This window comes from Melanaphis sacchari, unplaced genomic scaffold, assembly GCF_002803265.2.
Source record: "Melanaphis sacchari strain LSU unplaced genomic scaffold, SCAv2.0 Contig10_pilon_pilon, whole genome shotgun sequence".
In the NCBI taxonomy this organism is placed as follows: domain Eukaryota; kingdom Metazoa; phylum Arthropoda; class Insecta; order Hemiptera; family Aphididae; genus Melanaphis; species Melanaphis sacchari.
In genome coordinates this window covers 5,183,136-5,206,995 of record NW_020270420.1, presented here as the reverse complement: position 1 = coordinate 5,206,995, position 23,860 = coordinate 5,183,136, and the positions used below count along the sequence as shown (strand labels likewise).

The 23,860-nt window shown below is 30.3% G+C and overlaps 1 protein-coding gene across 2 annotated transcripts in view; it reads left to right on the top strand.

The window, feature by feature from the left end:
* LOC112603552 overlaps nucleotides 1-23,860 on the top strand; it is a 71,183-nt gene extending 47,323 nt beyond the window's left edge. For both annotated transcript variants that reach the window (XM_025352172.1, XM_025352173.1), the window contains 7 exons: nucleotides 11,665-12,001; nucleotides 12,760-13,114; nucleotides 13,289-13,411; nucleotides 13,518-13,656; nucleotides 14,537-14,844; nucleotides 18,267-18,719; nucleotides 21,907-23,860. In XM_025352172.1, the coding sequence (XP_025207957.1) occupies nucleotides 11,665-12,001; nucleotides 12,760-13,114; nucleotides 13,289-13,411; nucleotides 13,518-13,656; nucleotides 14,537-14,844; nucleotides 18,267-18,719; nucleotides 21,907-22,245 (2,054 nt within the window). In that variant the 3' untranslated portion in view covers nucleotides 22,246-23,860. The remainder of the gene's footprint in view (nucleotides 1-11,664; nucleotides 12,002-12,759; nucleotides 13,115-13,288; nucleotides 13,412-13,517; nucleotides 13,657-14,536; nucleotides 14,845-18,266; nucleotides 18,720-21,906) is intronic.

The window sequence follows — 23,860 nt, the reverse complement described above, 5'->3', positions numbered from 1 at the left end:
ACACACACACACACACACACACACACACACACACACACACACACACACAGACTATACTCGGCAAAGAGCCGATCTGAGTAAAAGGATTTCACCAGGACGTGGAGCCTATATATACCCAAACCTCTGCTAACGAGATTATACAATACAAATACTGTTGCATACGTAATAATCGCCTTCGTGAAAACCTTTTAGAGAGAAGGGAAAAGGCCAGCGTGTAATGCGCATGCGATATTATATACATATATAATATATACATTTATATACATACGTGTGTGTACCGAATTACTAGTGATGTGGGGGGAGGGGATGGTGGTAAAAATAAATAAACTAAGACGGCCTTTGTAACATCGATGCAAGCTAGAGAGGGACGAAACCCACTTTCGGTAGCGGCAATCGGTATAAGATCAGATTCGGGACCCGACGGATGCTTATGGATGGCGTTGTGTGTGTATATAAGTTGTCAGTTGCGTTTTCATTTCAATAGTCTTACTCGGATTTAGCAAAGGCCGGCCGATCTGGATTAAATGGGATTTTGCCGGACAAACGGGCTATAGGTGATTTCTACTATAATATGTACATTGTACGATCGGCCGGGTGTGAGATGAGGGTGTATGGAAAGATCTTTAATAAACTGCTTGCCATTAAACGCAGTTTAATAGTTGTATATGCAATATTATATAACCACGACTACGCTATTATTAGGAATTATTTCCTTCGTTGTATTACAAAACACCCCCTTGCCGACAATGATGTCGTACATGTGTAGTTATACTGTTGTACCTTATGTCCGAGTAACAAAAATTGTCCCCATCATATCAGAAGTCACGCCAATATGTATATGTCATGAAAATCATAATAATCAACTTTGATTATACCTACACATTTACGTTAATATCGATTCAGACACTAGTTTCCGATTACACTGCAGAATCCCTGTGACTGATAATTTTATTATATCAATTGAATAATTGCAGTTGCCGTCACGATCTCAATCAGATCATGTTATAATAAACAATTATGTCACGTAAATCTTACCGCATGGATTCGTTTGGTTAAAATATATTCTCCGATGACAAAATATTGTGTGTAAATAATTCTAAAATAAATAATTTTTCAATATAAAATAATTGCTATAAGAGTAGAATTACTGTTCAAATTTTTCTTTTCTATACACTTAGTTATTGTAATGCATTTAATAGTTAATAAGATCATTGTCAATTTTAAATAATTTTTTATAAAAATCAAATTTATTTTTAATATTTATACTAACACACCTAAAGTGGTTTTAATAACCGAAATTACGGCAATAGTAATACGGTTTCTCAGTAAAAAGGTTTTTTAAAAATATAAAAATTAAGTTCTTAACTCTTAGTTTATACTTTAAAAATTAAATTGTATTGCAAAAATGAAATATAAAAATATGTCGCGTTTCTTTTTAATTGCCTATATAACTATAGGTATATTGTGCATAATCCAATAACACTTTGTCAGTATTTCATATTTTTTTTTTTCAGTAAACTACATTTAATTATATACTGTTGTTATATCTATTTAAAAACTATAAAATCGAGTTTACCTGTAACACACAAATGAAAATTTATTTTAGTCATTTTTATTACAATTAAATTACAAATAAAATTATAAGAAAAAAATAGAATAAAAAATGTTCAATTATAGGTTTTTGTTACTCATTAGTGGGTAAAATCTTTTGACATAAACTCGAAACTGCTGAAGCGTAAAATAACGTATACAATTTAATTCAAAATTGCATTTTTCATTATGTTATTAAAATCATTCGATGTTAAGACGTTTGCTGAAAATTAAAATAAATTCAATAATCATTTTTAATACTTTTGATTTACCATGGAGTTTTATTAAAATAATTCAAAATCGATTCACTACAATTAAATCTGATTACGTATTACCGCGGTATTGTTGACATAGTTTAAATAAGATGTAAAAAACGTTTTTCAATTATTAAAAATTCTCTAGAATATTATCGTATTTCATTTGAAATATTCGTAAAAAATTATAGCGAATAATAAGAAACGTGCATTCAGTATAATTCTACACGAAGACGACAATATCTACCGATATAAAAAAAAGCGAAAAATTCGGATACTTAAATGATTTCCCGGTGTTTATAATATTGTAATATTTATTGCCTGTCTCGCAGTATTAGATTTATACTTGACAGGGCGAGGGGGGAAGAAAAGCAAAAAAACTTCAATTAAAACATTTCTTCTTATTTTCCATTTTAACACGTACACATAATACACGCGGTTAGTAGCGGTTGATTGTCGACGAGAGGGTATACCGCACCGGAAACGAGTAATACCGCGGTGGCAGCATCAGCATGCTATATATTAATATCATTATGTATATGTATAAATTACAGCAGTCGGAACACAATTAAAACGATAATAATACATAGGAATGCTAATCACCGTCGTGCGCGACGACGGTGTGTTTCGGTGCGAGTGCGAAAAAAAAAATATAACTAAGACTTGTATATATTATAGTGGCCGTATTAAAATCATTAAATAAAAACCGATTCTATCGCGGCGTACCTATATACCGGACCCACGCCGGTACCGACGCGTATACGTGATTAACCGGCGAAGCTATCTATTATTATTATTATATTATTATTATGACAAGTGTTTTATGGAGAATCGCTGCCGAAATCTCGTCGAACAATACCCGCCGTCGAGACGGCTATTAGATCGGAACGCCGCCGACGACTGAGGATAATTCGGAATTCGTATCGAGAAAAAAAAAAACGCGTTTATTTCAATTTTCCAGGAATGCGCGTGGGCACCCGCTCTCCGACCGCTCCACTATGGGTACGATCGTAAAAATAGTGTGTTATAATAATAATAATAATAATAATAATAAATAATAGTGTGTAAATGTATATGTATTATACACGTGTATATATAGGTACGGCTGCAGCAGCGTGTTGCGGACAAATGCGTAAATTATTAGTCGTTTTTCCAGGCCATCCGGAACGCGATGGCCAGGAATGTGCGTACAGTACGTAATATTATAATATTGTTATATCTGTGTACTTACGCGAGCAGGTAAGTAGGAAGGTCGACACCGAATCGCTCACCTTGGCGTTCCTGCGTCTCGTGACCGTGAAAATGTCCGGTACGAAAACGCCACGGAAAACGCCGACGCCGCCGACGCCGATTAAAGAAAATCGGCGGCGGGGAATCGTCGTCATTCCGACGAGTCGTATTGCGGAACTGCGCGTGTCATCGGTGAATATTTTCGGGCGGCACATTTCGTTTTTGAGTTTTCTTCCACCTTCAACTGCCACATTGCGTCTGTGGGAGAGTATTCCTCAATAGTTGACGGCCAAATAATAATGATTTTAATGATAATAAATAGTTATGTTATCGGTCGTCGTCAGCTGGTGAAACGTCTTCTTCCTCGCCAGATTGAAAAACATCTCGAAACAGTGTATGTAAATAATTGCCATCACGGACGTTAACACTACATAAATCATATTATTATTTTTATTTTATGATAGCGCTAAATAAAATTGGTATACGAAAAATTCCACACGCATAATCGAAATCACCATCGTTTGTGCAATCTGAAAATTGTTGTAATTTTGTCGTATAATTTAGAACTGTACATTATACTATGTACTATGTAATATTCAGCAATGCAATAAACGTTAGTAGGTAGGCTCATAAACAATCAATTTCAATACTCGATATTTTTTTTGAGTCGTAATACCTATCTTTAAATATGATGTTGAAATTGCATAGATATATTTTAAAGTTACATGATATAAGTAGTCATTTCAATCAATCTAATTATTATAGGCTTACAATTATTAAGAAATTATATTTATACATACTTGGTTATAGATAATTGTTCTTCATACTGTTTGTTATGAATACATCCATTATAATGGAAAACTTCACTTGAAACTATTGATAAAAATTATTTATAAAGTTAGTAACAATATCGATAAGCTACTGAGGATATGATGAGGTGAGCAAATAGTGCTTAGCATTTAACATTAGGTTTAAGTCACAACTACATTCATAAGTAGGTAATAAAATTTCTATAACAACAATCAAAAATCCTATAGTTGTTAGGTTTCTTAGTTTTTATAAAATTTTCAAGCAAATTACTATTACTACTGATTTAAGTAATTTTTTAAAGCTTTGTATATAGAACACAAATGATAAACGTATTTTAGTTACCTCAGTTATGTAGTTTATAAGTAGGCTTTTGAATTTTAATATTTTATGACAAGATAATATTGTCGTCCAAGGTTTTCAAAAGAGATCTAACTAAAATAATACACGTTAACTAGTGCTTAAATTAAATCAACCAAATTAATCACTTAACAAATTTTAAAATCCACCTAAAATATTCTAAACAAATAATTATTTATAATATGATATACGAATTAATTTGCATGTGTATTATAAAATTTATTCGTAATTTTTTACAATTACAAATATTTAAACGTACATATCGCTCATTTTAAAGTATAAATTGGTAATATAAATTAAATTATAATAATTTAACTAAATAATTTGATAAATTAAAAACACAGTATTTTATTTTATCACAGTGATACTAAACCTTTCTACTGCCAACACCACTACCACTATTACAGTACATTATCAATATACTTATTAGTACGTTATAATCGCCAAACAAATCAAATGTATGATAACAATTAATATATTTTATTCACCACAAATATTATAAAAACTATAACGTCTGTACAAGAAGATTCACATCAAATACTAACCAATATAAAATAAATATGTTAACCCACATGCCTAGGCTGCAATGGTGTTGACGGCATGCCCAAATACGTGCCATATCTGCCATATCAAGAATAAAAATGATATATATATATATAGACCACAAAACATATTTTTAATATTATATATAATTTAATTTTTCTAATATTATGCAAAAATGTTGATGGGAAATAGTGTTCTCAGTGTTTATTCCGGGATGTAATTTGATATTAAAGTGTTATACTTATTATGAATTCCATACTAGCCATTCCGAAACTAAGCTCGATTAAACCGAACGGAATATATAATATCATAACGCAATAAAAACGGATTGAAATTTCAATAAATTATAATATTAACGTTTGAGATTATCATATTTTGCACGGTTAACTTGTATTTATTAATAAATACATATTTGTTAATTGATTGTTACATTGTATTTCTTATTATTAATATCAAGTTTTAAAAACCATTAAGTTGGAATTTTAATATATTATGATAATTGTCAAATACCAACTGATCCGAATAAATTAATAATATTACGGTTTGAATCATTACGCATTTTATGGGGTTTTTAACTAAGTGTGTGTATAATATGTATATTCATTTTTATGGCTCCTTTATAGATTGGTAGGTAATATGCAAAGATAGTTTTTTTTTTTTTTTGATGTTATAGCTTTTAAGAATTACAACATTATTTTCCATTTATTGTTTTAATAATTTGATATAAATATAACCGGACGAAAAAATACAGGAATAATTCAGAACTTGTGTAACATTTATTAATTGTAAAATCGATTTTACACGATATGTCTGCATCGATTACGTTTTAATCTAGATAATTTGAAGTAGGGTTTGCAAGTAGAGAAAGAAACTAAGAATACGGAGTTTAAAGAGAAATCTGTGGTAAAACAGTTTGGATAGTATTGCTGTGTTATTAATCGTAACTTAATGCAGGTCGTGGTTTGTTACATAACTCCTGTACTATTATATAGATTCACTGTATATATGAACCTATGACAGGACTTACACTGACGTGATATAATTATAATATACTGTTTTATAAGGAAACCAATGAATTATTATTTTTTTAATCCATTTTATTTGATTTTACTCATAAACAATAGCAGCTGCATAATATTATCTAATTATTAGTACGATGCAGCAATGTCGTTATAATTATACCGCACATACTATATAAACTTATAATATTGTATAACATACTTGTATATAGGTATATTATATTTGACATGCATTAACTTATTTGTATCGCGATCCGCACATAACTTGCTCTGGATTTAAAATTAAAGGGTTTCCATAATTATTTTTTTTCACCCCGGATTTCTAATCCCTGTTTCCCTGAAGTTTAACGGTACGACCTATGCAACTTACAAACAGTGCCACGGCCGTAGGTTGGTTAGATTAAGTTATGATGGGGTTGGTGGTAGTTGCGATAGTGGTGGGGTGGCGGGACACGGGGAATTGTTTTAACAATGCAACCTTTTCTGTATGCCCTCTCCCAATAGACATTTTGCGAGAACGTGTTAAACATGCGGGGCCACGGGGTACAGAGAATTATTAAAGACCCCTTCAGTCTTCATTCTGCACCCTATTCACCACCACTTATCCACAACGTCCCATACGCCAATCGTTCTACCTACGCTACAGCGTATTCGTATACTGCAGCATCTCTCTATATGAATGGACAATAATCCTTAGAGCCTGTTCACACACATACTCACCCACATACGCGTGTGAGTTTAATCTCTTCAACTTATCTCTTTTCATCGCGGGATCGTGAATTTATTCTTTCTTACTCAGTCCGCCTCTTTCTGCCACGGTAGGGTATATTTTTCTCTTATTTTTAATCCTCAGCACCATCGGCTCTCGTCGCTCTACAGTAAACCTAACCGAAGAGATAATGCTTATCGCAAAATTTGGTTTACATATATAAGCACCGTGCAAGCTTGGGCCGTATGCGTGTGTATATTCGGGATCAACGGAATCAGTAGGATCAGAGTACTTAGCAACCTATCTCTTTCTCTTTGTCTTTGTCTTTCTTCTTTCTCTCATTCGCACAATATATCCTCTCTCTCTCTCTTACCTCGATCCTGTAAACGAGCCCCAGTTAAGCTCTTTGTATCCGCTTTAACCAGTCCCTCTCCGCTTCATCTCATCACGGTATATACATTTTAATAAGAAACCATCTCATCACATAATTTCAAGATGCCACTAACCTTTCCGCCTTTCGTTTCTCCATCCAACATTAGTCCTGCCACCTTGTCATTTCCTTTCTCTCTTCTGTCACGCTTTTCACATGTCTTCTTGCCAGTTTTCCTGTATAATTATATACAACATCGTCTATGTTTTCTGAGTTCAGGAAACCATAAATGCGATTTAACGCCGATGATCGGCTTACACACAGTGCTTTAAAATCAATTTCGAACAAAGTATTTATTATACCTATGCGAATTAATAGTACAATGCATATGCGTATTATTTTTTTTCCTGTAAATATATCATAATAATATATGTATGGTTGTTTTTAATACGTTTAATAACAAAGTCAATACCTAACTACATCTCTAAAACGATTATTGTTTTTTGTGATGATCTATCAAAACTAATAATGATCATCGCGTAAGAATTATTTTATCCTATAATATTATTATATCGATAACATTCTATACACATTACATATGTCTATATATTCAATCCCATTCAGGAAAATTTTGAATTACATCAGTTCAGATTTAAACTTGCGCGACTTTATGTTATTTTATATACTAACTATTGATTACAGTTATTGTATATTTTACTATACTTATCTGTGATCAAACGTTCCATAATTCCGAAAGATACAATACAAAGAGTACGTTTTTATCCGATTTGTTTTAATTTAAATAAGGAGATTTAGAATCTAGGTTACATAAAGTACTTGTGCAATTTTAAATATCTACCTAATTAATTTTTTTGGATAATCTACTTTATAGTAGTTTTGTAAGTAAATGTTTTAAAAAACTATAAATACTCAGAATTTTTTAAAATAAATTCAATTTTTTTGATTGTCAGTTATTTTTTAATTTTACCAAGTTTACCGCACAAATTACATATATATTAAGAAAATTATTGATTAAAATTAAAATTATAAAAAATATATATTAATTTCAGACTTGACTATACTTTAAACCTAACCTATCACTTTTTGTTTTACTTTATTTTAATAGAAATATACTTGATTATACGTAAAAATATTTACTTCTCGATTTAACTTTAAAATACCTGTATTAGTTTATACTTCATTTTCATTGATTAATATTATAATTGATTTTTACAGACATTCTGTTATTATAATAAAGATAATCTGTATTAAAATGAATATACATTACAACGAATCAAAATAAATTATTGTAAATGTAAAATTAATGATCAATGTTAATTGTATTTGTATATGTAGAATTTTGAAATATAAACTTATATTTTACTTGTTGCATTTTTGTAATGTAAATATTTTAAGAAATTTTATGCAAACGGAAATTAAAATCAATTACACGCTAGAATCTCTGTATAATATTAGTACGAGAAGTATTACTACTAACACTTTAATAATAATATTTAAGTTATCATAAATTATTATAAGATTCATTACAGTAACAATCAAATATATTATAAATTGTTTCAAATATTTTGAAGTATATAATATATATAAGAAAAAAGTATGTAACTAAGTGATCATTTTCTTGTGCAGTAAGTGTCCAGTGTGTCACTATATATGTTAAATTGTATTGTATATTTATATTGCTATTACAGTATTCTATTTTACTATTAACACTACAGTAGAAACTATATAGATTAAATTTGCAATAACTTGAATTCAAGTTGATATAAATAGTGTTGAATTTCAAAAATATTAAAAAAAAAAAGTTGTTATTTAGACAATGTATAAATAAAGTCCTCTTTCCTTACAACCCTAGCAATAAATGACATTACATAAATTACAAATTTGCAAATAATCTATTCAAAGCAATAAAACAAAATCTGATTTACACCAATGGATACAAATAAACTTGATGAATATGAATAATAAAATAATTATATATATTTTTTAAAAATCACTGAATTATTCAACAAAATCTAATACTTTGCTATATTATACTAAAAAGTACCAATTTAATATTAGGTATATTCATGATTTACATTCACTATAGGTGAAATTATTTCTATTTTTTTCTCAAAATAACGTATTTTTTTCCCTCACAGCCACATTACATTTAATATTGTAATTATTTCATCAATGCTGTCACGAAATCAAATTTTATTAATGGCGTTTGCAGCCGATCTTTATTTATGATCAACACGTATATACATATACATACATATATATATATATATATGTTTAAATATTTAAATCTTAGAAAAACAGAATAATGTTACTCAATGTCACAGTGTTTCTTCATTATGTAGTAACATCCATACTACAAATGTAATATTTTATAAAAACATACGTAAATAGCTTAATAATCTACGCGTTAAAATAATTAATAATGTGATTAATTTTTACTCATAAACGCTGCGAGACCTCGATTTGTTATTCAAAGTTTGATGTAAATATTTATTTATTTATTTATTTTTTTATTTTTTTAATATAATAATAATATAGTAAAGCTATATATACGTACTTGTATTATTATAGCGGCTGTACACGCGTTACGTTTTTGTGGAATGAAAAAAATATTTACCTACTTAAAGAGTATCGATCTATCTGAAAAAGTATACTTATATTAACAATAAGAGCTGATTGTGTTATTTTAAAAACAACCTCGTAACCAAATAGCATCCCCTTCAGAAAAAAAAGCGAAAACAACCACATCCTGACAACATTTGTATATTCCACATTACGCGCCGGATTCACGCGTTTCCGGTATCAAATCTTTGTGGCATTTAACACAATACCAACCAGGCGAAAACCGAACACACGGTGTATCTCGCTTATTATTGTTTTTTTTTTCACCATCCATAAAGAACTACTGCTCTGCCCTGTATTCCGTTTCATTCAACAAATCAATATTTCGCGTTGGAGAGATAACGTTTTTCACACAACGGCAAAGCCACGCGACAGTTATTAAATCTGGTAAAAATTTCTTCTTAAAAACAGATAACGAGATTTTTTCCGCTCCCCTTGCTTTCATTTGGATAGCATTATTATTATTTTTTTCGCTCTTTCACTAACCGCGTGCCACTCCGTGTCTCCCGTCGAGCCCGGTTGGTTCTGTTTTTCATTTCCGTTTTCACCACGAAAGGGTGGTGAGATGCCCGTGCGTCGCAGCCGATCCGGTTATTTGTGTTACACGTACAAACGCGGCGCTCAGTTTCTTCCGATAAGAGCTTATTATTATATTATTGTCGACACCGTCAGTGAGAGCAAACCACGCCGGCTAATAATGGAAAACGTTTTACACCTCCGCGTAATATATAATATCATATAATAAACACCAACCAGTCAGATAGACACGTACGATAGGTATACTTTTGCCTCGAGACCCGCTACCAACACCGCATTGTTTATCGGGCTGTCAACTTTTGGTTTTGAAAAGTTTTTCCAAAGTGTCATCTCCGTTTTAGCGGAAAATCCGGAGAAGGGACTCTCCTCGCGAATGCCACTGCAGACGTAGGTGCATTATAGACGCCGGATGTGTTGAGACGAAACGCTATCTCACTAGGAAACGCTGGATGGTTTCTGCTTTATTTGTTGTTATTATTATTTTTTTTTTTTTTTAATCTTCAACTCGGCGGTTATATACATATAACTTTTGATACGTATGCCAAACGTCATCAAAAGTGAAATTTTATGTGTGTTGATATAATATAATATAATATTATAAATATTTAAGAAGCTTGTACTTAATATACATACATACTACTCGAACCCTAATTATAATCGCGCAACAATTCGATTTTCTACTCGATGTACTCCTATACAGCAACACAACTGAACTGGAAGTGAAATATCATAGTCTATTATAGGTATAAAAACAACACTGACAACGGTGTTTAATTAATTGCATTCCATTGCGCTTTGAATTATTTTAATAATATGTTATTTTTAATTTTAATTTAAAATTAATTTATGTAAATATTCATCTTTTACAATTATAAAATATCATAACATTGCTAATTGAAAAACTTACTAAAAAAAAAAAAAATATATATATCGGCCATACTTGTATCTAATAATGGATCAATTTCGAATAAAAAGTATTTAATATACCAGTTATTTCAATAATTAAATCGTTAAATATCTTTAAAAAAAATTGTATGTACATGTAAATAGTTTTTTTTTTTACAACGATTTATTAAAAATAATCAATTTAGGTAGGTATACTAATAAATCTATCTAAAAAAATGTCTAGATAGTTGCAAAATATTTGATTAAAAATAAATTATTTAATAATTAGTTTAATTATTGCCAATTCATCATATTATTAACTCTTAATATTTTCACTATTTTTATCGAATAATAATTAATTTTACAAAAATCAGTGTTGTTCCCAAGATAGTTATAGATAAGCAGACCATAGTTTTCAAAGTGCTTCAAATGAAAATTTAATCCGTCCTTAAAACTCCGGCCTAAGAACCGTGTCTGAAACCCGTTTTTAGATTAGAATGAATATAGATCCAACTGGCTTAAAGCTTAGTCGAAGAATTATAAACTAAACTCTGTAGATTAATATTAACATTATAAATACGTCTTTGCCTGATACACATAATAATAATAATATGCGCAAACGCGTATTATGTAATGAATAGTTATATATTGTGTACTATCATCGATTGTTTTTACATCATATTTTATTCTTAAAAAAGCATTGCATTATTTTTTCAGCGAAATCCATACCTGTACATTGCATAGTTGAATCGATAAACCATGTTTACCAATGGAGCCAAAAGCACTCACCGTCACTACATCGATCAAAAGGCCACGTAGAATTGGACAGATTTGTTATCATTCCAAATAATACTGCATTTAGAGACTTGACAGAAACCGCGTTAGTACGCTTGGGCTATTCTAAGGATACAGCAGCGGCCTCGAAAGGCTTGGTGGTGCTTAAAAACTGGTTACCTTTAGATCTGGACACAATCGCTGAGGATCCGGTATTGACAGTAAATGATGTTCTTGGAGAACTCACCACTTTAGCCACTCTGAGAATACTCGTGTTCAGGTATATTTTCATAGTGGTATATATTAAATTTTATTAAATAATTAAATATTTAATTGGCAATAACCAACTATGAGCGAGATTTTTTTCGACTAAAAACGTATCCTTCCCTTTTCGGCCGATTCACTTTCCAAACAAAATCGTATTCTTCTTTTTTCAGTCAAAACAAAATTGTATGTAATGTATGTAAAAAAATAAAAAATTATTGGTATATAATTTTTTTTTTTTTAATTAGGGCATTTGTATAATTATATAATTTTGAAAATGATTAAAAGTATAAGTTACATACAATTTTGTAAAATAAAATGTGGAAAATGATTTAAAATATAATAATATTTTGATTCGTTAACATCGTTTTTGTTAATATGTGAAAACCTACTTATGTGGTTTAAATTTTAGTTTTTTTATGCAATATTATACATATTACATACTGTGACATATTAACATAAAAATAATATTAATGTATAAATATTCTTATATTTTAAATTATTTTCAATATTTTATTTTATAACAACTTATACATTTTATTCTTTTAATTATTTTCATAATTATATAATTGTCCTAATTTTACAAAATATTATAATCCAATTATTTTATTTTTTTTTTACATGTATTATATACATTTTGTTTTGGTCGAAAAGGGAATCCGTGTTTTTTTAAATTTGGTCGAAAAATAAATCGGCCAAAAAGAGAAGAGTGCGTTTTTGTTTGAAAACGGTTATGCCCCCAACTATAATACTGTTTTGATATTGTCTTTTCAGAGAAGCGAAGAACCGATTCTCCGATTTGAAAGATAAACTGTTAAAACTGCTATTGGTACAAAGCCAAACACAGTTAACAGCTTCGGGATGTCCCCTGGACGAAGCGATAATATTACAGATGATGAAGGTGGGGCAAGCTTGTCCGGATTTCCCAGAAGATTTGTACAAAAAATTCGAACAATGGTGGATAATGCAATCGTCAAATGTCGTTCCCAAAATACAGCCCTCGGTATTACCGCAATCAGTGAGAGACATGTTTTATCGTAACGGATCGTCACCGAGGCAGTCTAATATGCAAGACAACCCCACTAATTGTATTGTTTCTAAATCAGACCCTAAGGCACACAGTCTTCAGGTGATTTAATTCACACAATAATTAAATTATACAATTATACAATCCGTGTTATATTTACCGTATTTAACACATTGTGTAGTTGTGTTATCTGGATATAATTGTGTTGTTACTAATTAGTAATATGATTTGAATCGCATCAACAAATATTTATATATGTATATATATATATTTTAGCCCGTTTCTCAAAATCAGTTCCAAGGTCAAAAAACGCGTATGCGCACTAGTTTCGATACAGAACTCGAACTTCCAAAATTGCAAGCTTGGTTTGCCGAAAATCCTCATCCAAGTAGACAACAAGTATGTCTATTGCATTTGAATTGCACTTATATATACTATGTATAGTATTATTCTTATTATGATTTAATGTTAATATTATTTGTGTTTGATATTATTTTAACAAAAGATACACCACTACGTGAGTGAATTGAACAATTTGGAATCGCGAAAAGGTCGTAAGCCGTTGGACGTCAACAATGTCGTATATTGGTTTAAAAACGCCAGGGCAGCACAAAAGCGGGCTGAAGTACGCGGCACAAATTCAGGTCAGTATACTTACATTACAATATATCAGTAGCGTTGTAAAAGATTTGTTCTATACAAAAAGCTGTGAAAACTACAAAACACACCTTTTTTGTTGCTGTTTGTACACTTCTAATTACTTGGATTGTAGTTGTATTTAGGTGTTACAAATACTACCGTATAATAAATAATTAAAAAAAAAAAAATAAAAATAATAACACTTATAAATATTGATTTTTAACCTACTGATTTTTGAATAAACGCCGAAATACGTTAAAATTGAATTTTTAAGATATCTTCTTACTGAAAAAATGTTATTGTTTTTTCAATTCTGAATACGAATTAATCATTTTTCTCTCTATAAACTTAGCTAAACAATACTAAACTTTACGTTAGACTTAATAATTATAATAATACTACTGCTTTAAAACATAATCTATAACGTATCGTCTTAAATATTTGATGGTTCATAACATTATTATGTATTGTTCAAATTATATTCTTGGAAATAATAATAATATGTACTGAGTTAATTTCTCCATTCCTGTAAACATTCCAACTATGATGTTGTAAGTACGGTGTTTGACTTTGAACTATTCCGGGTAAAATCAATCATTGATTTTTCATCATAATTAATGAAACCCCATTCTGGCCTGTACAAGAAAATCCCATAGTAGGGTTGAGTCTATAATTACTTCATTGTGCCATAATACATCAGTATATATTATATATTAACCACTGTTACACTTATAACGTAACGTTGAATACGACCCGTAATCCGTGTAAAATAATGCGATTTGGCTATATCGTTTTCATCACTCGGCCGACCGACAACGCCTATTTCTCATCACAGTAAAGCATTTGTTATTGCCTACTCGTTATTAAAATTTCGCGGTATTGTAGGCGCCGCAGACATGAACTCGGGGAACAACGACGGAAACGTGAACGGTTACTGTAAGAGCAGCAGCCCCAGCGAGCACGGCGGCAAGTCATATAGCGGCCAGGGGTCGGTGAGCGAAGCCGAAGACGACGAAGACGAAGAGTTCGACGACAACCGGGACGAAGACGAAGACGACGACGACACAAAACCGCCGATGAGCCCGCCGGCGGAACAGCCGATATCGTTGACTACGCACGGGCGGCTTAGTAACGGCGAAACGCAGTCGCCAAGACCGCAATCCCGCAGCTCACAACAGAGCCCCGAACACAAGGTAAGGCATTGATATTATAACAAAATGTCGTCTAACAAATAATTATGATTATAATAGTCTGATGCTGAGTTGACATTTTATCGGATAACATTCGTTTCCGAGTACGTTTTTACGGGTATCGCTTTATTCCGAGATCGTTCGCATAATAAAGTTAATCTGCAGGAAGTTGGTATACATACTCGTTTACAGACGGTGGATAGGTCAGAATTGCTGAAAAATTGTGAAGATATAATATAATTTTAATTCAACAATAATATCATAATCTTTTTGTTCTCTATATTTCCTATGATAATAGTGTGTCTAATAACTAAAATAACAAAAATAATGACTAAACATAATTGTTCTCTCAATTTTATTTTTAAAATCTTTTCTTGACTTTTAAATAATCTTTTATTAATTTAAAAGAAAATATACCGCTTTAAAATGATAAAGTCACTATAAAATATATTTGCAGTACTTAATAATAAAAAAAAATGACTGGGTATTCGCACTGTTAACTTTATAAGATTATTATTCTCTTTATAAGTGTATTAAGTTCACAGCTCTTCATTTAAATCGAATACAAATATCATAGTAAATATTTAATGATTATCCGTAGACCCGGGATTATTTAGCCTGTGATGTAATATTAAAAATGTATCTGGTTAAATAAATATTCAAACATTCAACAATTGACATCGGCATTTTAATATATTATATTTTAATAAAAAAATTAGTTTTCAAGGCAGTTCTAAAATGAATTATATCAGATGATAATAAGTCACACAAACAGTATTCATGTATAATAACTATGACATTCACCAAATAATTTAACATCACGTTTAATTTGTTGAATTTTTTAGCATTCGTTAGTGAAGTTGAACACAGTTTTTAATATTGTTGATCAATTTACAGATAAATATTTTGTAATGTGTTTAATTTTTACGATTATTCTCGATTTTATTTTTTCAATACCTAAATTGATCATCATTTTAATTTTCGTTATAACCATTATTGGATTATGGCAATCAAAAATACTTTGTTAATGATTTATTTTAAAAATGTTTTAGTAAGTTTATACATGAATAAGAATTAATATTATTATATAATATTTTTTTACATAAAATTGAGTGTTTTTCACATATAATAGTTAAATTATAGTAATTATATGATCATAAGTAGAAATTCAATAAAAAACGTTGGCATGATTTTCAAAATATATATTTAAATATATAAAAATATAGATTCTTCTTACGTAATTTAGTTTTTAGTTATTATATTTTTAAGATAATATACACATACCTTAATACTTTATAGTTATAATGTATCTATTATTCTTATTTGTTTAAATAATAATAATATATCAAAATTTTTTTTTAATTCATAAAAACACAAGTACCTATATTATTTATGTTGAAGGTGCTTATATTATCAGTGAATCATAATATAATATTGTACCTAACTAAAAATTCTGCCAAATAGGCGTCCTAAACACAAGCGCCATACGCAAAAAAAAATATAATAAGTATTTTGAATTTTTAACATTTAAATTTGTTTGCTAAACAATACGATATTTTATATTATAGTATAATTTTTATAAAAAAAAAACCGATTCCCAAAGTGAAATTTATTAATGTGATTAAAAAAAACATTAAATTATATCTACGACTGTCAACTATACAGATTTGAAAATTGTTACTAGTTCGCATTCCTTTTAGTTTTTATTCATCCACCGTAATTTAAAAAATTATGTTATTGGCATGATTATCGGTAAACATTGCGAATACCGGTTGTTGAGTTAAACGTTTATTTGTGACCTACAGTTAATAAATTTATTCCGCACACGTAAAATAATTCCGGGCACGTAGTTTTAATAAGACAAAAGGAATGGAAATAGCACGTCATATCGTAATACATGTGTAACTCTGTAATATAAATTATGTATAGGTAATTAATTCTAAGTTGTAAATAATTTGGCTTACAGGCGTCACATAAAATAGAAGCCAACATTTCGATTGAATTTTCCGTTACTATCGTTATGCCTTTATAATATTATAAATTAATCAAATCATTACTAATTTTAAAATTAATTATATACTCACTTATGTATATAATACTATAATACATCAATTTAATCAGCTTACAATAAAATTAACTATGACTTTTTAAACCAATTTTATTCTAGACAATTGTTTTATTTATAACGCTTATCATCCAATTTTTATCAACAAATCGCTCTTTTTTTGTTTTCGCGTTTATTTACTAGATTAAAAATATAGAGTATCATCATTGTGCGATACTGTAAATAATTGTATTTTCTAATAAAGTAAAATAGAACACTGTTATTGAAATTTTATTGTATGTCATTTATTATACCATAATCTTTAATCGGAGACTGAAAAGCTGTATGGAAAAAAATGTATATTTAATTACTTCGCAATCAGTTGCGGTAGATCTATTTACATGACTAATACAACTTATCGTTGATAAAAATCACTGGGCAATGTATAATATTTCAACATATTCCGGTCATTGGCGTCATTTTCACATTAACATCTCTGACCGTAACATATTTTGAAATAATACAACCTAATCTTATAAACTTGAAATAAAACACACTAAGTAATAAAGCAATATTAAATCTATTAATGTGCATTAAAAATACTCTGTCGTTGTTTATTAATTCATTATCGTATAAGCTATAATAAATTATATAAATATAATAGTATACCATTTAAAAACAAGAATAAAATAGAAACTGAGTTGGTTGGGTTGTCTATTTATAAATCCCACACCTACCTACCTAGTAATGATTTGTTTTTAAATTTATACCTAAATATTTTTTCCTATTTTTTTTTTTATCGTAAAACAATATTAACATTATTCGAAAATTAGTTCTAAAGCTGAGTTCACAGCAACGTCATTTATCGTATCATGCGGCTTTTATCTTATTCTGATTAGTCGTGGTAATCATTGTATGATCTACTAACCATAATTTACTGGGTATTTCCCAAAGTTTGACTGAACTTAAATTTTAGATTCAACACGACGGACGACCATATTACGTAACTGTAAACCCGAATTTAGCAATTGCGGAAATGTATTTTTTCTTTTAAAGTTGGGCCAAACTGAGTTTAATTAAGTTACTGAACACACTTTTCAAACCTTAATAATCACGATAAAAATAATTTTTCATCTTTTATAAAAACTTTTGCCTGTTAAATACGATATTATTTTGATAAATTCGAATTAAACAACACGATAGACTACGGTTTACATTTGATATATTCCAATAGTGTGTTCAAATATATAGTTTTCGAAAATAAAAGAATCACTATTTAGCGTATTAATACATTACCATCTCTGGATAAAAATTCCAAAATCTCGTACACAACTGGTCTAAACGGAATCTAAAACCAAAAAACTTTTGATTTTTGAAAAAGATGATGGTTATCAAGGAAGAACCGCCGGACAAGGATAAAACGACAGTGACCACGGGACTAAACAATAACGATTATGAGGACGAGGACGATTTCGACGAGGACATGATAGACGACGACGGGTCTGATGGCGGAGCTGATGATCGGGAAGTGATTGGTAGTAGCTGCAAACGGTTGTTACCTCAACAACAGTCAGCGATATCGTGCACCACTAGCCCGGACGACTTGGTTGCCGCGGGACACCACCGTCAGACAACGCCACCACCTCCACCGCCGCCGTTATTCCACCGCGCCGCCGATCTGCACCAGCCACTGGTCCGGCCCGGGTTCTCGATGGTGCCAAACTCAATGTTCGGCCACAGCTTCATGTACATGAGCCAATGCTTGCCCGGCTTCAATATGGGCCGCCGACCGCAGACTGGCACTCCGCCACCGCCTCAATCGCAACAGTCTCAAGTAAGTCATCGTTCACTAACCATAATACTCGTAATATAATACTTGTTCACCATTGTTTCTCAACCAGTGTACTACTGAATAAGTCAAAATGTGTCATGAAGTATTTTAAATGACATAAAATATACAAACATTTCTAACATTATTTACAAAGACTAATAGGTAGGTATTTGATATAATTTCTATATAATGATTAAAAATTAGTTATTTGCAATCAATTTATTTTAAATATTGTATATTATTAGCAATTAAAATTAATAATATTACTCATTATACTTATTTTTTTTTATTATGTGTCGTAAAGTAGAAATATTTTAGTAGTGTGTTGCCATAACACAAAGGTTGAGAAACACTGTATTACACCACCCCAATGACATATTTGCTTCCAGTAGCTTGAAGGTAGGTATGTTGGTATTCGATTTGAGTAGATGATAGCTAAATTGCATCCGTAACACTCACTATATAATTATTGTCTGACAATCGATTCTAAGCAAAAACAAAATCGTACTTGGTATTTAATCCTCCAAATTCGAATCCGATACCAAGTTATTTTCCACTACTTTATAGTTGCAAGTTGCTAGTTTGCTACTTTAATTTCTATGTATAATTCCTCAGAATTATCGCGATTACCACGATATCAACATGTATTTTTTATAAATATGTTATGTTATTGTTCTAAACCGTGTTTTCAACTATTATATTATATCACTTTTATTGTATGTTCTATTAATTCAAATGTTTTAATTTTAAAGTAATGTTTATTTATTTAATTCATGTTATTACTAAGGAGAATAAGATGACTGTAGGATTTTAAATTGGATTTAAAGTTAAAATAATTATTTGTAATTTATTATGAATTACTAGCGACCACCAACACTAATAAATATTTGTCTTCCTTTTTATTTATTTGACAGGTTATCACCTTAATTTTAAACATCTTTAAAATATTTTTTTTCATAAATCACTATTAATGATATTAATAAATTTAAAAAATAATGGTATTCTTAAAATCTAATTTTCAATATTATGGTTGTGACAATAACCCAGATGAAACCTAAAACGAGATAGAATTGTGTCAATCACGATAAATTTGAAGTGTGGGTACTTCAAACTTGTTAGGTGACGTACAAAAGTATCATAGTCATGTCGACCTTTTTGATTTTTTAAATAGATTTATTTTTATTGCGTGTCATAGATATTTTTAAAATTGTACATGTTTGTAGTGTTAGAAAATTAATAAAAAAAAAAACTGAACAGAGATACGGTTTACGTGTTTGTGGTTAATTATAAAAACTCAGTAGTAGTAATTTATAACACATCGGTAACCATTAACCACGAAGACCAAATCTTGCTTATATTTAACTTCAATCGAACAAAATATACCTAATCTAGACGATATAAACTACTAAATTTTCTAAATGAGTGAAACGAAATAATTGAATGTAAAAAGTTTGGTAATTCATGAACTCTAAATAGTGAAGTATAAATTTCACAATAGTTTACCTTAAAATGACAAATAAAACGATGAAAACAAATATTGAAACACTCACTAAGTCGCACACCCAAATAACAACACATTAATATTCAATAAACAGATATTTATTTTTCAGATAAACGATTAAAGATAAAATATATTTGTTTATAAATATTATATTATTTTAATACCGTGGCATGCCTTTTACTGCAGCATGGCGGTCGCTATAGTACTACGGATAGAGTAACGCTTTTATGGATTACTTCTTTAAAAACGTCTCTGTAATTTAATATTTTGCAGTGAGTTGATATCGTGGTGTAGTTATTAAATAATAATCACTGAAGTGCAAAAAAATAAACGATTGTCGTGATTTTATTGTCTGAGTGCTCTGCCGAAGAGTAACGGGAATTCGAATATTTAAATTGTATTATTGTTCCATACGCTACACGAAACTGATATACATTTCTTGAATTAGGCTATGAAAAGTTGGATACTAATTTATATATTTTATTTGTTTGTAAGGTAATGACTAATGAGTATTTAAAATTTTAAATACGATGTGTTAATCAGAACACTCAGAACCATGCTTATCTAGCAGATAACCGTGGTTCAAACAAAAAGTATTAGGTATTGTGAAAACACACGCCAGTATATTAAACATATTATTTTCTTTGTATTAATAATAATTTTTTGAGCATTTAATCAGTAAACGTATAATTAAATTTTATAAATTGCAAATACTGAACTAAAAAGTAATTATTTACGGATAATCTTTAGATAGTCAAAAGTGTTTTAATCGTTAAATCATCTTCTGAGAATCCGCTTTAAATAATACTAATTTCACTCAAATATTAAGTACTTAATAGCTGATAAATTATCAATTAAAGCAATCATAGCACTTGATATAATACTTGACAAAAAGTAAAATAATAACAATATAGTTATACCTAATCACGGTAAATTTAAGTACTCAACTGAGATTAAAACATAGTATTTGATAACCATTAAAAATTAAAAATATTGTAATGGATTACTGTCAGAAAAAACACTACGGGGGGTTTTTTTTTTAATGATTATCGCAAATACCGATAGCACGATTTATTCAACTCTCGTTGATATAAACTAAAAATATTGCCTACGCAGTACTTCAAAATATGTCTTAAACGATATCAGGTCTTTTTTTGTGAATTAAGTAATTACACGTTTACATTGTTTGTACTCGAAATGTTATAGTTATAATTTATAAATAAAAAAATTAATAATTATTATTTCAGTTAAAAATGGACAATATTTTTTTTATCAATTAAAAAAAAAAAAATGTATTATTTTGAACAGGTTTTTAACTTAAATTTTTTTTTTTATTTACCAAGACATGCATTTGAGAATGAAGGTAGTTTTAAATATTTTTCTCTCAGGAAATTACTTTAAAGAAATTTATGATTAGTTAAAAATTAAAACATGTTTGAATATAATACAATATACTTTATTATTATTTCTTAACTACATGTGAAAGACGGCATCATTACCTTTTTACGTATATACATTATACATATTGCACGCAAAAGCAAAGTATTTCTGGTAATATGTTGGGAGTTCCTTGGGGGTAAAATTGTACATGGCTTGACACTGGTATACATAATACACATTTCACTGTAGAAACACACCTCTACCTAACCAAATTTCGAATGAATTTCTATTGTTTACGTGTATTGACAGGTGTCGTCTGCAGCCACCGCGGCAGGCCTGAATCTATCAGCGTTGGCCGAGGAGCGCCGGAAACGGAACCGGACGTTTATCGACCCAGTGAGTGAGGTGCCACGGCTCGAGCAGTGGTTCGAACATAACACGCATCCATCGCACAGCCTGATTGCCAAGTACACGGACGAGCTGAACCGGATGCCATACAGGCAGAAGTTCCCGCGACTCGAGTCAAAAAACGTTCAGTTTTGGTTTAAAAATCGCCGGGCCAAGTGCAAGCGACTAAAGATGTCCCTGTACGACGCCATGTCGCCGAAAGATCAATTCTCCATGCCCACGTATCTCAATCACGATTAATGCTACATTGTCCCAGCGGTTGTTTGAAAAGATTTCACAAATGAATAATTTTATAATAATATAATATATTGTAATTTTGTGAATTATACAAATTATACGATATTTTACGATAAAAAAAATATGTTATAGGTACACCGCGGCAATTCGTGTAGTGTGTACAATACTAATATGACATAATTATTTATTATTCGAGTATTAAATCACGTGTTAAGATGAAAAAAAATTAAGCTAAATTAATAAATTACGTGCTTAAAAAAAAAAAAAAAATTGAACAAAACGAGTAAATATTTAACGTGGTGCTCTCCACGACCCTCACATATTCTCTTTGTGGTCGAAAATATTTATTGTTTATTTTTCATTCAGTTTTCCTTTTTAGTTGTGCTAGTCAAAAACTTTACACTTCCTACACACACCTATACTATAAGCGCTTACTCATTATACAATTCGAAAAATAAAGTTTTATCTTCGATATTTTGTACTCGTATAGTCCTTCCTAGGATTTACTCGTAGTAATAACTAGGTACGTTAATGCTATCCCAGCCATTCACGTGAAACCGTTAAGCGATTTGAGAAGAAGCATTCATTCCAGAATACAAGTTTACATTATCTTATGTATATTATATTATAATATTATATAACGTTTTATGACTTTGTAAAGGTGTAACGTCTTGCAATATACGCGTTCACCAGCGCACTATTCGCTTCGGATTATTGACGAGCTTTTGCCGAGCTTAAACGTGACCGTTCGTCGACGGGATCCCGCTGTAAATATCGCACACTCATAATAATAACAATTTAATTATATATTAGTATAATCGTAATAATAGATACCGCCCGCATATGCTCATTATGTGACGCGCACATTTCTGTGGTCTTGTCACACCGCATCGTAACCCGTCATCATGCTGTTAACCAAAATGAACGGACCGTAGTTGTACTGTATATACGAGTAGTATGTATTATTTTCGATAGATGCATTCGACCCGAGTGATCCATCGGCCGTCGCCTAACCGTGCGTTCCGACATAGGTTTCGAACGATTTTAGTCAATGGGTCAACGGCCTTTAAGGACCCGAGGTCGGGACACGTCCCGTCATCTCCGCCACTCTTATTGCGGCGTTACATATGGAGGCCACTTGGGGATGACAGGATGTACGTTTAAGTGGAATTTTCGACCACTATCCTCCGATGAGTGTATAATGTATAGGTACAAGTCGAGACTTTATCGCGTTTATAATTAATATTAAATATTCATAGGTATAATAATAATATATAATAATATGTCGTAGTCTTATTTGTGATAGCTGTTAAATATTCATATTTTTGTTTGAATTTTAAAGCTTTTGAACACACAAACGAAGTAATACCAAAAAGAAAAAAAATTATTTCGCTGGCATAAGACACTTTGAATTTCACAATATATTGTCATAGCGGAATAAAAAGTTTTATATGTATTAAAAACTGTTTCCTAGCGGATCCCAATTTATTTATGTTTCTGAGATCTCGGTCTCTGATGGTTTGAATATCATACATCGAGAACTTTGCACTATCGATTTTTTGCATCGTTGTCCATTGATGATTTCTCTACCTTCCAGGACTGTCTGGTTTTCTACCTA